General features: G+C 40.0%; 1 protein-coding gene across 6 annotated transcripts in view; it reads left to right on the plus strand.

Moving 5' to 3' along the window:
- Positions 1-16,471, plus strand: part of LPIN1 (lipin 1) — an 80,769-nt gene that overhangs the window by 42,873 nt on the left and 21,425 nt on the right. For all 6 annotated transcript variants that reach the window (XM_063150851.1, XM_063150848.1, XM_063150849.1 and 3 more), the window contains 8 exons: positions 40-135; positions 1,354-1,691; positions 2,049-2,168; positions 7,647-7,776; positions 10,114-10,423; positions 11,862-11,955; positions 13,301-13,488; positions 14,393-14,486. In XM_063150851.1, coding sequence (XP_063006921.1) covers positions 40-135; positions 1,354-1,691; positions 2,049-2,168; positions 7,647-7,776; positions 10,114-10,423; positions 11,862-11,955; positions 13,301-13,488; positions 14,393-14,486 — 1,370 coding nt within the window. The remainder of the gene's footprint in view (positions 1-39; positions 136-1,353; positions 1,692-2,048; positions 2,169-7,646; positions 7,777-10,113; positions 10,424-11,861; positions 11,956-13,300; positions 13,489-14,392; positions 14,487-16,471) is intronic.

Consider the following 16,471-nt stretch of genomic DNA (forward strand, 5'->3'; position numbering starts at 1 on the left):
ACTTTCTTTTCATATAGGAATGTATTTATTTCTTTCCAGGTTGATATAGAAATTAATGGAGAGGCTGTAGATTTGCACATGAAACTGGGAGACAATGGGGAGGCCTTTTTTGTACAGGAGACAGATAATGATCAGGTAAGAGTGAAAATTACTTTTAATTCATTAAAAATCTGATGCTGGCTCTTCAGAGTCAGTTTTGATTTAACAGTCTTGTTGAAAAATATGCTTTTATCCATTTAATAGTTTTGAAAGTTTCTGGACAATATTCTCCTATGGAAATTTAATGCTTTGCTGTTACTTTAGGGCTTTTTTTAATTTCTGAGATTTGAAAAAGCTGAAGGTATTCACATGAGTGAAAAGTAAATCATTTGTATGCCAATGTGTGAACAGAAATGGCAATGACAAGAGTTCACATGCTTCAAAATTGTTTGCAAGAGATTAATGTCCAGGGACCTGTTTTTTTTTCAGAAATCTTTAATTTGAACATATGCCCCAGACTGCCAGTAAAAGTGCACATGCTCTGTAAACATCTGTGCCCACATTAATTCTGGTGCTTCTCATAAACATGATCTCACAACTATCATTCATGGGGGGCTATATTTAAATGAGAATGTCTGCTCTTGAGCTGTGGTTAAATACTGGTCCAAAAAAATTATGGTCACAGTAACTTTGAGTAGTCCACATGTAATGTAATGTAAAAAAACTTTTGCAGGCATTTTTCTTCATATATCCCAAATAATTTTTTTCACTGTCTGGAGTAGGTGAGTGTTCAAATTTCTGTGCTGAGTATGATATTACCAGTATCAGGTGAGATTTTGTGAATGTGCATCTCTGTACCTTTAAAATTTTTGTGTGTTAAGTTATTTGGTGACTGAAAACTGCTGGAAATACTTCCATCAATGTCTAGAGATGTATATATATGATTGAATAGTAGGGTGTTTGTGTGACCTAATTACAAACCATTGACCTTTCTGACTGCTATCTGTCATCTGTGTTGTGAAGGGGAATTGTATTTTACATAATGTTTAGGTTCTAAACTAAGATTTTGTTTCTGCTCTGTACCTTACATAAGGTGGATAGAAATGTATGCCATAACCAATATTAGATGCTATGTATGCCAATATTAGATGCTCAGAGGATGCTGTATTAACAGTATTGTCTCTGGTTTGTCTAAGGAGATGCAGCTATGGAAAAATTTCCATATGCCATAGGAGCATAATGAGCATCCATGTCACATCATTGTCATTTTTCCGAGGAGTAAATGACTAAAATTTTGGTAATTTGTGCATAGGTTGCTGGTATGAGTGGTGAAAGAGCTAACATGTTTTATGATTTGAATTTTTTCTTTTTCAGGAGGTGATTCCTTATCATCTCTCCACGTCTCCCATTCTGTCTGAGGGGACTGCCTTAATGGAATCCCAGCTGAAGAGGAATTCCATAGACAGGATACGAAACCTGGACACCAATGCATCCTCACAAGTCCCACCCCAAGCCCATGGATCCCAGCCTTCTACTGAAACATCTCCAGTCTGTAGCTCTGTGAAAAAAAGGAGGAAGAAGAGGAGGAAGTCAACTCATAAAATAGACAGCTTAAAAAGAGAAGACACACATGGAGACACGTCAGAAGATGAAGACATGTTTCCCATAGAGATTAGCTCTGAGGAAGAAAAAGAGCCATTGGACAATTCAAGGTATCATAGTGGAATTGAGATATGTAATGAAAACCTGGGTTAATGTTCCAGTCCATGCCTTCTAGCAGTAATTTCTAAGTCAGAACATATGGCTGATGAAGGTGTTACTTGAAAAATAAAGCTTTAGGCTTGAAAGATATTGGGAATGTTAGTAATTAAAGTAATGAAAATGACATTAAAAACATAAGAATTCTCTATGGTGTTGTGAACTAGATGGTTTGAATCAGATAACATTTCTTTATCTCCTTTTAGTTCAGGTTGTACTAATTTTTCTCTGCCATAGGGTTTGTTAGCTGAGGTATATGAAAATTCACTAACCAAATGTTTTTTAAATGTCACTTCTTTCTCCCTGTTTAGGATCCCTGTTCCAGATGTGTTTGTTGATGATGTATCTGACACAAAGGCTCCTGCAGTTTCTGTGCTTTCTCAGTCTGCACCTTACGCTCATTCAGATGGAGAATGGTCACCTCTAAAAAGGTACTTTTTTCTGATAGTACAGTTCTAGATATTACCCTTATTCTAATTTTTCCATTGGTGTCTTCTGTGCAAGTACTATATGAAGTCTCACTAAAGATTTTGATATCAAACATGGTCAGTGACCATTAATAGATGAATACTTCTATATTTTCAATAAGTTAGCCTACCAAAACATTGGGTTGGCTTTCTCCTGGATACAGCAAACGCATACATAAAAATGCAGGTCCATAAATTCTGAAGGATATTTTTCTGTTAATGTCTCTGTTGGCATATAAATACTCTAGAGAGGAGGAATGTTTTGTGCAATCTGAATATTTGCCTGATGCACACACCCTGTAAGGGCTTCAATGAATGTAGGTTTATAAGTCTTCAGTATTCCAAGCGCAATCCTGTTAAAAATTTCCCAGATAGGAATTAATATATAAAAATAAGACTTTTTAAAGTGAAAATGAGCTTTTCATGTTGCTTTTAACATAGATATGATATTTTTACTGTGTGAAAAGAACACATACAGTAATTTGCTCACTTTTTCCTGTGTGTGTATTTGTATGCATGCATATACCTTTCATATCAAAACAGAGCAGTTTGGACCTCCCTTTTTGTGTCTGTCAAAAAGGGACAAGTTTTTGCTCAATGCATTGCACTATAGTTCCAGTTAGGTCTGTGTGTGTGTGTGCCCCATGCACATGTGCTCCACATCCCCCATGCAGACTGCTGGAGTGCAGCAATATTCACAAGACCTTGTCCTAACAAGTCTTACCTCAATATCCTGCCTCTGTAGTTGAGGGGCAGAGGAAGGGAGTGTGAGGAGATTATTTCAGGGCAATGGCTAAATGGAACTGCTATGAATTGCATTCTGGAAGAAACATTGTCCAGTGCCTGTTAAGCTCAATGTGATTGGCATCACCAGGCTGCTGATAGCATTTGTCAGTACCCTGCCCTTTCAATGGCTTTTGCAACTGTGTGTTCTGTTTGTTTCTTGATTGCAGTACCCTGGGTTTTGAAAACTCTCAATGTAAAGTCAGCGTTTGTGTAACTAATACACAAAGAGTTTGTTAATTGGCCCTTGTGAATATAATGACACCCTGTCTGTCTTTCCCCCCACGTGCTCTGCTGCCCAGTAAGGCTATAGATTGTAAAGGGCAAACCACTCTCCTCACTGTTCCAGCAGATGGAGGCCTATCTAACTCTTGTCCTCAACAATCTTCTCACTTTTCTGTTCCGGACAGGTAGAACAGTTGTCCTCCCTCTTTTCTGGACTGCTTTTTAATCCTTTTAACACTTTATTGCATTTTTACCACATTAAGACTATGTGAACTGCTGTTGTATTTATAGCTGTACTTATTGCTAACCCGGGCATTTGAAAGTGACATTGGAAACCACTTTCTCTGCTTGCTTCTTTGTGTGCATTGAGTAGCAGTAATGATGAACCATGTAGTACCTTGATGAACCATCCATTCAAAGAGAATGGCTGAAGCAAAATTATGTCAGTGAAAGCCTGGGTTAAAAATCAAGTTTATTAAGATGATAAAACCCCCCAAAAGGAAGAACTTAGTGAATTCATTCCTCTGAAGACTGGCATTTCCACATATCTTTTTACAATCAGTGTATATTTTGATGACATTTTTATCCTATGGTTTTCCTGAGTTGTTTGCTTGTGCATAGATTCCTGAAAGCAAAACAAAAACCTCAGAGAATAAGTGAGCAATAAAAAATGCAAACCTTGTAATGGGAGGAGCCCCGTGCCAAAAGAAAACCCTCTCTAGGCCTTTGCAGTAGTGTAGGATTCCTCTTTTCCACAGAGCTAAAAGTGGATACAGAGACTTTCTGTGTTAAATTCAAGAAGTCTCAAGATTCTGCAGTCAAGCTCTTTCACTCCATTAAGTCAGTGGAGAGAGGTCACAGCAACGTTAAAAATTTAAAGTAGTAGAATGACTTCTGCAATTCTCCATTAATGCTGGGAAAGCTTTGAGTAATACATCAGGCTAAATTACTCATTGCTTATATCAACATAGTTGCCATACTAGGTGCCTAAAGCTGTATCAAAATTGATAATCTTGAGGTTTTCCCAGCTTCTAGGTCTGCCTTCTTTAACCTGACCATGTTGCAGCACCAAGTCAAAGTGAGATCCTGGGATGTTCAAAACTGTTCTCCTTAGCATGTTCTCATGGCAAGGAAGGGCAGGAGCACAGGTTTGGATGGAGCAGTGCTGTGCTCTGGATGGCTTCATGAACTTTGTTCTGGAATTCAACTGTCTCACAGACTAGAGAGACATTTCAAGTGCTGTAGCAACTTGTCTGATTGAGGCTCTGTGTTTGCAGCTGTTGAAATAAGAAATACTTGGTGGGTTTTTCAGCATTTTTTTTTCCCTTTGTGAAGTAAGGAATGCTATTATGGCCACCTAAGAGGTGCTTCACAGGCTCTCAGTCATTGCTGTGACATGTGCATGATGTAGGCCTCTTTCCTTCTGATCATCTTTTATCACAGGTACCATTTGTCACACAAGACTGGGCTTTTTCTCAGATCATATTGCTGCTTTTTCAGGTATCTCTTTGCTTCCAGTGCAAAACACTACAAAGATCATTGTAGTCTGTTACTGCAGAACTGCCAACTACAGGCCATGTTCCTTGTTCTTTGTCATTAGATTAGATTAAGTGCAATCACAGCTGTTAAAGAATATATAGGACTGTGATACAAATATTCAGCATCTGTGGGATGTGAATCAGAGATGCTGATCTAAATACCTGAAGTTTCCCTTCCTTTTTGTGTACTGTTGACAGGATGGGTGGCTCTGGTTTGATCTGCAGTATCTCAGCAATCTGTGCTGAGGCAAGGCAAGGCAATTTCAGCTGGGCTGAGTCAGTGCTTAATTTAAGGACACAGGAACTGCAAGACACAGTTCAGCCCAAGGCAAACCCAGACCATTGGGCAGCAGTTGCAGCAAGAACCTTCACAGAGCAGAGCTCTGCTGCTTTAACATACCCACATGTGTGAGTGCTGCATTTCTGGTACTTTCATTGTGTCTCTGAGATTAGAAGTCACAGTGCTGAGTAACAGCTTGGGCTCTTCTCCACTCAGCTGTGTATAAGGGAACTGTATTTTCAGGGAAAATTATGGAGAAGACCATGTTTTCTTCCACCCCAAATCTGTTTTCTTACTGCAAAGTGCAGAGGTTCTACCCAAGCTGAAGCAATAGCTCTGTTCTCTCAGGGTGTCTGAGTAAGTGAGCTTGGGCTGAACAAAGACAGATTGGAGTGTTTTCTAGATAAATAATAGGTATCTTGGAGGTTAAAATGTTTGTAGTGCACAGGTTAAGAAAGACATGAAGTGACAAGGCTTCCTTAAATCTAGGTATTTTTGGCTTAAAGCAGCAGTAGGAGCATTATTGCCTACTGAGATTTTCTGAAGTACTCAGGCTACTGATTTCCCAGGTTTCCATGGCCTCTAAATATGGAACATACTGCAAATCCTACAAACTTTTAAGTGGAAGATTTAGAAATTGTTTAAAAACCCACTAGGCAATTTTTTAATCCTTAGGGCTTGAAAATACTTCTAAAATTACATTGTATTGATTCCTTCGTCTGTCAAATTATAGGTTATACCCTGAGGACGGATAAGAAATCAAAATTCTTAGGCCCTAAAAAGATGGCGTATAAATTTTATAATTTAATTAGGTAACATAAATATCTGTAGCTAAAATGTCCTATTGTCTGTCCATATTCAAAGTGTATTTTACTGCATAGTTGAAAACAGAGAATACTGTAGATAATTAAGTTGCTGTTATTTCAGATGTGAATGAAGTAATTTTGGTGTGAACAGTGAATTCCCTACCAGCTGGCTCTACAGAACATTGAAAAAGGGAAACTTCATAACACCTTCCAGTAGCTAAGAAGGAGAGGAACTTTTCACTCAGGCATGTAGGGACAGGACAAGGAGCAATGGCTTTGAGCTGAAAGCTTGGACTTCTGGCAAGAAATTCATCACTGTGAAGATGTTGAGGCGCTGGAACAAGTTGCCATGAAAATTTGTGGATACCCCATCCCTGGAAGTGTTCAAGGCCAGGCTGGATGGGGCTTTGAGCAACCTGGTTTCATGGCAGGGTGATTGGACTAGATATAATGAAGACATTACAAACCATTCTGTGATTTTACCTTTACATAAATTCCTCATGTTTGATTTATTCTTTATCATTTTCTGAATATACTGCATATCCACTCCAGTTTGGCTCTTTCATAGAACTGTAGAATCACAGAATGATTTAGGTTGGAAGGGACCTTAAAGATTATCTCGTTCCAACCCTCCTGCTATGGGCAGGGACATCTTCCACTAGGCCAGGTTGTTCAGAGCCCCATTCAGTCTGGTCTTCAGGGATGGGAAGTTTATAGCTTCTCTGGGCAACCTGTTCTAGTTCCTCACCACCCTCTCAGATTTTTGTCCACAAAAACCCTCAAGTAATTCTTCCCAGGGCTGCTCTCAGTCCCTTCTCTGCCCAGCCTGTATTGGGATTGCCTTGTCTCAGGCATAGCGCCAGGCACTTGGCCTTGTTGAACTGCATGGAGTTAGGCACTTCATGAGATGGAAGCCTTTTGTTTTTAAGAATGAAAGTAACTCAATCTACACCTTTGATTTAGGAATGGTGTGGATTCTTTTATTGCTTTTAGTTTTTAAATCAGGATTGGATGAGTATACTGAGACAGGTTACGGCTCAGATAAAAAATGCAAGCTTTGTTCCGGAGGTTCTGGGGGAGATTCTATGACCTGTGTTATGCAGAAAGGCAGAGCAGATAATCTGAATTTTTCCTTCTGTCCTTGAAATCAGTGATTCATTATTTATTAATGACTGACTTGACATCACATTCTTGACTTGACCACATTAAAAATGTGCTATAAGCTGATAATTCACTAATTAATTTATAAATATTTATTATCAAGTAATTATCAAAACAAACTGTTGAATATGTTTCAGCTGAAAGGGCTCAAATTCTTTCTGTAGCTCTCCTGCTTATTTCCTTATAAACATCCATCCAATGATTGAGCCGAACGAGTTAGAAAGGAGTCAACTGGATTTCTGAGATTAAAGTATTACTTAGTCAGGATAAGATGTCTTGTGGATGTGAGTAATTTCTGCACTTTGCATACATTATTCATTGCTGCTGCTGGCACTACCTCCATTCTTTTTACCATGCAGAAAATGAAAAACCTCCTGAAATCAGGTCCAGTGTTCTTGATTTATCTCTTTCAGCCTCTCAAATACTACTTCTCTGACAGCACTTACTGAAAAGGGGATGAGACCTCTGAATGTCAGTGTAAGAGGATCTTGAACTTTTAAACTATTTTTTCTATGCTTTCATACCTTCAGTTGGCTCTTGATTATTTCAGTCTTCAATTCCTTATATTGGTGGGCATCAATTTGGAAAGCACTCAGTGCTTTGTGGTTACTTTTGCTTTTGTAACATTCTTTGTTTGTTTTTTCTTTAGCCCATCAGATTCACGTCCTCCTACTCCTCAAAGTGACTCAGAATTAGTCAGTAAACCTACAGACAGAAGTGGACTGAAGGATAATCCCCACATGCACTGGGCATGGGGAGAGCTACCCCAGGCTGCAAAGGTATCCAACATAAGTTATTGAATTCCTGCTAGGATCTCTTGTGCTTTAATAGGGCTTGTATGCTTAATCTACTGCAGACTGATGAAGAGGAAATGGATCCTGGTTTTACCTAAAATTAGAGTGTTTTATGTAAGGTAATTGAATCTTACTCCATAGGAGGTATAGGAAAGTACCTTATGGCATGGATATTCTCAATACTGATGATATACAGTAGAAAATGAAGAAGTAACTGAGACCCAGTCTTTTAAATATTAGTAGCTTAAAAAACAGAAAAAATCAAACCCAATGTCCTTTGGTAAATCACTGAAATCCATAAATTATCTTAAATGGAAATTATGTGCCTGGTATTAGCAGTCAGATTCACAGAAATGAAAATGGGCTGCTTCAGTACAAAAGTATCCAGAGACACCTGCAGTTCTGTATCTGTGGATGTGCAGACTTGCTGTTCTCTTGGCTGATAGGACTGGCTTGGTGCCTGTCTCCTCCTGGAGCCATTTGTCCCAGTTAGGTGAGGGATCTGTAGCCAGCAGCCTTATTTCCAGTGCTGCACAGAAACTGTGGGCAGCTGCCCACACTGCAGGCTGGTCAGGTGCTGGATGGCTCCTTGTGACAGCTCCTGAGGAGTCACAGCATTCACATTAGAGTGTGCATGTGCTCCAGGGTGTGAGAGGTAGAGGTCAGGTTTCAGTGGAATACTGCAACTATGGGGGCTGGGATAGTGCAGAGTTTGGCACCTCCTGCTGAAGGCTGGCTTCTCTGCAGAGAGCTGCAGGAGAGATGGGCTTACACACAGCATTAAGAGGAAAAATTGCTGCTTTGCAGGCCAGGGAAGTGGACATCCTGTTCAGAAAGACTTCTATGTTCTGGCAATGGCACCAGAATTATAGTGGCACTATTGTAATTTGTTGTAATTAATTCTCTGTTAGTAATTAGTGAAAAAGAGAGTGGGAATCCAGAATTTGTAATTTCTTTAGAGGGGCTCTGGCCTCTTCTTTTAATATATCAGGTGTCTCATCTCCTCTGCACTAGTCTCTTCCCTGTGTACATTACAAGAAATTTGGGAGCTATTTTCTGTTGCATTGCACTAAGTAGTTTATTTAGTTGTTTTGCACTGGGTTCTGTATTAATGCACTGATAAGTATGTTTGAATCCTCATGGGATTCTCCTCTGATATCACATGGTGTTTCCCTCCCCCCAAAAAGCCCCTGTGGAAATGGATGGCCCCAGATTTACTTCTCCCCTCACCCCCTCCTCACTTGTATCCCATTGGCTGTGGCCCCCTTCCTCCTCTCCCCTGCTCCTGAGCTTAATATCCCCAGGGAGGAGATCCCTGCCTGCTTTTCACTTGGGAAGTCACCGGGACCACCTGGTGTCTCCTGTTTAGGAAATAAAATAGGACTTTGTTCCTAAGAGGAAAAGAGCACTTTCATCTTCTGCTTTTGTCCTGTGTAGGATTGTAAGGGGTAAGGTACATAGCTAGCTGTATTGGACCTGAACAGCCCACCAGGATCAATCTCAGGATTGTCTTCTCAAAGAGAACTGATAAAAGTGCCTGGGTCCATGCAGGAGTTCCAAATTGGCAGTTGCAGTCTAGAATGGAGGGTTTCCTGCTAGGAAATTTAGGTGGATCTTTCATATAGCAGTCACACACCCTGGTGTGTATTGCAAATCTTACTCCCAGAGGCTTTTCTCTCTGCGGTCCCTTGTCTATGTCCCAAGCTATTCTGATCTTGTCATACCTGAACTGGGAGTCATACTTTGGCTTTGAACTTCATGTTTGTTTGTTTGCTATGACATGAAGGTTATAGCAGCTGTGCTGCTGCTGCTGCTGTAGTTCGGCTCCTCTCTTTCCCTCTGTAAGAACACTTGCTGTCCCACACTCAGAGGAAATCTGGAATTGATCCTATAAAGTGATTTAAATTTGAAATCTGGGGATTAGACAGTGTCCTGGTGCCTGAGACCATTTTGATTTTGCAAGGACTCCAGTCTGCACCACCTTCTCTTGTTTGTCACGTTTGCCTTCTAAGGGAAAGAAGCCAGGATTTTCACAGGAAGAGAGGAAGGCAGGGTGAGAGGTAGGATTTGCAGGTAAATGGAAAATTAAGACTGTAGAGCACATTGCAGAACAAATTATTCCTGGCCTCGAGATGCAAATGAATTTTGCACAAACACAGCAGAGAGGTCTTTTGTGTAGTCTCTATCTCAGTGGTGGCTTTCTGCTTTGGTTGGTCATCCTGGCAGTCTGATCTCATTGGAGTGAACAGAACAGGTTAAACTCTGGCTGTTGTGTTTTTTAAGGGCTTTTCTTTGTAGTGATCTGTTAATTTTTCCTCACAGGCCAGTTCTCTACTCAAACCAAAGGAACTCAGCATGGCAGATGTAAATCCTTCTGAAAGCACTCACTTTCGGGTCATCCAAAGTTCTCCTGTTGAGGAGTTTAACACAGTGTCTCCTCTGCCTGCCCTTGGACAAGCAGATGCAGCAATTGCTGGTGAAAGTGAGCCCTTACCAGCTGAGACAAATAAGCCAGAGACAGAGCTGCCAGGAGCAGCTGAACCGCCATTGCCTGCAAATGAAGAAATAAAGCAAGCTGCAGCTTGCTCAGCCCAGCCGACTGGCAAGATGGATTCCCCTTCCAGAAAGAAAGGTAAAGGTGTTGATCCTGCACTTTTATATGCATGACTTTATCTTCAAATTTCCTGGTGATAAAGCATCTTATTGCCATATAAATTAATCCATGGCCTGAAGGCACTTTCAGATCAGAAAAGGAGTAAGCCTTCAAAACCCAAGTTATCCATCAAGCTGTTCACATGAGATATGTATTAAAAGATTCTGAAGGTCTGAAGTTGTTTGCAGCTCCGTGCATATGAGCAAGACTACAAAACTTGCTCCATTTGACAGCTTCTGGGATTTCACTTTTGTGTATTAGCAGCCTATAGATGTGCTGGTTCACCCAAGTGGTGTGTGGCTGGTAATTGTGGAAACTCTGCTTTACTGCAGAGTTGTAGTATGTCTTTTGCACAATGAGCAGATTTGCCATAAAATAAGGTGCTTTTGTTTTACATGCTTTTCAGTTTTATGTGGTACATATCCTGTCCTGAATATGTGAAATATAAGTTCATCTATCCTAATTTCTGGGCTCTATTTCCATGGTATTTTATAACAAGTGAACAAGTGTTAGTCTTCACATGAAATTTATTTGCTTACAAATGTTCTGTTTTAGAGCACTGATTATAATTATTCCATAATTATGTAAGCTCTATATAAGCCTAGTTTTGCAGCTGCTTTTTAATCAAATACAAATTTCTTGGCCTCTTCCCCATGCATTCCACTGTCTTTGAAAACAAAAAATGATGTGTTTCTCTGCTTACTATTCAGTGCTTGTGTAGATTTTCTGATTGCTTTTGTGATGCTTAGTGTTGGAAATTGAGACAGTGAGAAGTTGTGGGTTTGAGAATGAATCCAAATTAGTTTTTGACCTTACAGTGGTTACTTATCTCTCTACTGGCAACAAGAGGACAGTAGTTGGTCCTAGTGGCAGGCCTAAAAGGGGTGTGTTGTGCCCTACAGTGGTGCATGTGCACACACAACACATCAGCTGCATGTGCTTTAAAGTGAGTTGTCTCCATAACGAACCAGTTATAGTGTGTTAGTGACTATATTTTAGTCTGTTGTTTCACTTTTTCAAGGAGAGGTGTAAGATTAGTTAATCAAAGATTAAATGTTCTGACTGCCATACTGTGATAATAGGCCTATGGAAATACTTAGAAGGTTTTCCTTTTGCTGTTTTCCTCTGGTGACCACTGAATTCTGATTCACAGTGGTTTTGTCTGGGATAGGGAGTCTTTGGCATGTCTCAAAACTAGTCCTCTGCCATCCCATTTTGTTAATTCATAGTTTGAACAATGTATATAAACTACTTTTTTTGGTATTTTTGGCAGTATCATTTTGTACAAATACAGTTCACAAACTGTTATAACTTTCTGGTTTCTCAGTCTTAAAATGAATAGCTGAACAGTAATAACAGCTCTGTGTTGTTACTCAGAAAATATGAATTAATAGGCTTATTTCTTCTGTTGTTACAGACAAACGGAGCCGGCATCTTGGTGCTGATGGTGTCTATTTAGATGACCTCACTGACATGGATCCAGAAGTTGCTGCACTTTATTTCCCCAAAAAGTATTACTCTTTTTCTTACATTTTTACTTTTTAAAGAGCTCTTTTAATCTTCCATATTTAGATCAAACTCTTCATTGCCAGCCAGATAAGATGCCTTTTTTCAGGGTTCAAGCAGAGATGAAGGCAGTAAAATTTTCTAGAGAGGAATATTAAAACTTTTGGAAGGTGCTGCATTTTAGCCTGAGAAAAGTGCTTGCAGCTGGTTTTCTGTTTTGGTCAATTAATCATCATATATTGATTGTGGATGGTTATCTAATATACACTGATGTTTGTGAGCGTTACTCACATGTCCTGAGAGAGCAGTTGGCCTTGGGATATATTTATCCCCTGTCCTGACTTACTACCATAAAGAACATCTCTTACTGTTAACAGTATTAGCAGAAAATTATTGTTCTAATTATTGCTCTAATGGATTTACTGTGGTTGATTCACCTATAAATATGAATGTGAGAAAATAAGTTTTGGAAGATGAATGACAGAGTTACATATGAAAATACTGCACTCTGAACAGACAACTTCCAACTTGTTCTGATCTTTATTGGAGCCTCTTGCAACATTTATAGTTCTCTTTCAACGTATGCTCTAGTCACTTGATGAAAGTCATTGAGCAACAACTAAAGTAGCTTGTGTACTTTATTTTTCTTTTTTCACTTGCTTAAACTCAGCTGCTGTAATATTAGCATTTCAATAAAGCTGAGAAGGATTAGTTATATGGGGAAAATGTTGGATTGAAAATTTCTTTCTCAAATGCATTCATATAATACTGAAGTGGAAAGCAGAGTTTGATGAGCTTGAACTTTGTAATATTGATCTCATCGGATTTTAAGTAGGTATAATAATTTATTGGTTCTAAAAATTTTAATCCTAGTAGTTTACATGTAGAGTATTTTATTTATATATACATGACACATAAATACACAAACATACACATTATTATATGTTTGGGTTTAACTATCAGTTTATATAGTTAATATAAATATAATAATAAACTTACATGCTTGTTCTTGTTCCTGTGTGGGAATAGTTCTACTAGTATAAACTCTGCTTATTGTATAATTATTTTGTCTATTAAGATTATACATTTTATTGTCTTATTTTCCTAGCTCATACAAATAAGTGAAGCTATAATTATACATGCCTAGTTTAGACAAGTAAGTAGAAGCAATCTAATACTGGAGGGCACACGAGGCCTATATTACTTTGTTTTGTTTTGCTGTAAAACTTAAACAAAGGTTTTTCTTTTTTTCTTTTTTTTTCTTTTTTATTCCCTAAGCTTGTACTTGTTAAATGGAGTGAATTTGGGAATGAACACATGAAGACTGAATTGCTGATTTTTCTGTTCCAGTGGGGATAATGCCCTAAGCAGGAGCACGGCCGACGTGGGGCCGCGGCCGGCCAGCCACTCTCCGCAGTCTGCCGGGAGCTCGGGCGTTGACAGCGGGGCTGAGAGCACCTCGGATGGAATCCGGGATTTGCCCTCCATTGCCATTTCTCTCTGCGGAGGCCTTACTGAGAACAAAGAGATAACCAAAGGTACAGGACGACTGTGTGGATTGCAGGCATGTGCTGGCGGATGGGTTTGAGCTTCCCAGCCTGAGGCTGCAGAGCCCTCCTGTGGCTGTGCTCAGCACTGGCGTGAGAAAATAAATACTGGCCCTGTAATGATAAACTTCCTAGAACCTCTCATGATTTTTAACACATTTGAACAATCCACTATATATGAAAAGTTTTGGAAGTATTTTATTGGTATTTTTACTTCCTGATAGTGCTGTGTTTTGTATCACAGTAGTGTTAATAATACTTTTGCCACTTAATGCAGTATGTAGCTAGAAAACTCACAGCTGTTAGTGTCAGGAGTGAAAAAGGTGGCCCATGAATAGGGACATGAGGAGAAGGAGTTGAAAAGTTCAGCCTGATTCCTGCCCTCCCTCCAGTTTCTGGTGTAACTTTTAGATAAATCACAATACTTTGTGCCTTAAACTTCCAGTGGCATAAAGTGAAAATAAATGTGTTAACACTTGCACTTTCTGCAGTAACGTGGTGTCACAAAATCATATGAGCCTGAAGCCACAGACTGCTGCTCACAAGCTATTTATTAAAATGTTTCAAATATCCTGTGATTTATTTGAGTCATACTCTCATCTGAATTACTTGTAAATTACATAATTTTTCTGAAAGGAGATTTTCCTCCCTCGCAGTTCAACCCCTGAGCTTTCACTTTAGCTTGTATTTTGAAAGGAAAAACACCCAGAAACAAAGAAACCCTCATCTTGTGAGATTGAGAGTCTCTGAACAACTTCCATATTGCAGTTAAATCTCAGTACCCTTGTAATGAAGGTGAAACCAATGTGTGTGAGAGGTGCTGAGAGGTTTAGGTTGGCCCATCCCAGGCATCTATAAATGCATGCTTTACAAATGTAACTTCTTTCCCCCACAGAAGAGTTCTTAGAACATGCAGTAACATATCAGCAGTTTGTGGACAATCCTGCTATCATTGATGACCCTAACCTTGTGGTTAAGATTGGAAATAAGTAAGTATACTTCATATTACTGTTATAACAAAGACACTTCTTTGTCACTTCAGTGCATTACATCAGTATAACTATAGCTGAAAACCAGGTTTTTAATGTTTTTAATGTCTGCCAGAAAGAGTCAACTCCCTAGTGAATTCAGGTCCTTCTAGTTACCTTTCCTCCTTTGAATTGAAAGTGAAGAGCAGTTTCAGATGACCTCTTACTGACACAATTTAAATTTCAAGAAGCTGTTATTAAATGCTAATAGTATTCACATTCAATTGACAGAGTAAAAATGAAATACGATGTGAACTTGCTAAGGCTTGCCCTGAGCCAGTTTGAATAATTAATATTTACAGGGATACATCAGTCTGCTTCCAGTCACTCAGTACCAAGCACTTTTTTTTTTTTAAATATACTGAATATTTTGCTAATATGCCTCTGTGGAGGCATTGCTTTTCAAAATTTGTCAAACTTCACCCACTGAGTACGAGGCTTCCATTTCTGCAAGGCATTATTTTGTATGTTTGTATTGCTGGCAGCAGGGCAGTGCTGTGATCTAAGCCAGATGCAGCTTTTGGGGGGATTCTTTAACTTGAGAGTTCCTTGCAAACAGAGGAGAGATCATGGCTTTGTGCTGCTCTTAGAGAGGTTTGGCTACCCTTGGTCACAGCCATGGCTCATGCAAGGCTGATGTACCAGGTGATAGTTTATACTGTGGTCAGCCTCATACCTGACCTCGGCTCTCTGTGGTCTGAAGTGAGTCACTCATTGCTTCCCTGACACTGTTCTCTGAATCTGTTGGTAGTATTTCTCTGCCTGCTGAATTTATTGGGAAGAGAGGTGACCTTAGTGAGGATCTTAAATATCATCTTCTCTTAATGTCATGTGAACTTCATCTTCCCTACACAATGGATTCTCTAATTGTCTTACTGTCTGCAACAAGGGTTGAGCCATGTTCAGTGTGTAATAACAGGAGCTTGACATCCTACAGACTGCAGCCCCTAAGTTTTATGTGGCTCCTTGATGGAAAAATAGTGAAAAAAGCTTGCAGAAGTATGGCTTATGCTGTGATACAGAGGAGTATAAGGACTGTAGCTGGATGGATGCAGCCAGAGAGCTGTGGTCAACAGCTCTGTCCAGATGGAAGCTGATGTCCCTGAGGGCTCTGTCCTGGGGACTGATGATGTTCAATATCTTTGTCAATGACATAGACAGTGGGACTGAGTGCACCCTCAGCACATTTGCAGGTGACACAAAGCTGAGTGGTGCAGTGGAATCAACAGAAGGAAGTGAAACTATCCAGAGGGACCTGGACAAACTTGAGGAAAGGGCCCACAAGAAACTCATGAAATTCAAGAAGTTAAAATGCAAAGTGCTGCAGCTGGTTTCGAGCAGTCCCAGATATGAGTACAGGCTGGGAGATAACTCATTGAGAGCAGCTCTGTACAGAAGAACTTGGGGGTTCTGGTGAATGAAAATCTGCACATGGGCCAAGAGTGTGTGTGCAGCCCAGAAAGGCAAACATGTCCTGGGCTGCACCCAAAGCAGCAGGGGCAGGTCAAGGGAGGGGATTCTGCCCCTCTGCTCTGTTGAGACCCCACCTGCAGTGCTGCATCCAACCCTGGGGTCTCCAGCACAGGATGGACATGGACCTGTTGGAGCAAGTTCAGAGGAGGGACATAAAGGTGATCGGAGCGCTGGAGTGCCTCTCCTGTGAGGACAGGCTGAGAGAGTTGGGGTTCAGCCTGGAAAAGAGAAGGCTCTGGGGAGACTTCACTTAAAGGGGCTTAGAAAAAAGAGGGAGAGCAGCCTTTTACATGGTAATAGTGATCCGATACTGGGGAACAGTTTTAGATGAAAAATTCTTTATTACTATAAGGATGGTGAGTTACTGAAACAGATTGTCCAGGGAAGTGGTGGATGTCCCTGGAAGTGCTTAAGGCCGGATTGAATGGGTCCCTGAGCAGCCTGATTTAGTGGAAGGTGTCACTGCCCAAGGC

Source organism: Melospiza melodia, chromosome 3, assembly GCF_035770615.1.
Source record: "Melospiza melodia melodia isolate bMelMel2 chromosome 3, bMelMel2.pri, whole genome shotgun sequence".
In the NCBI taxonomy this organism is placed as follows: Eukaryota; Metazoa; Chordata; class Aves; order Passeriformes; family Passerellidae; genus Melospiza; species Melospiza melodia.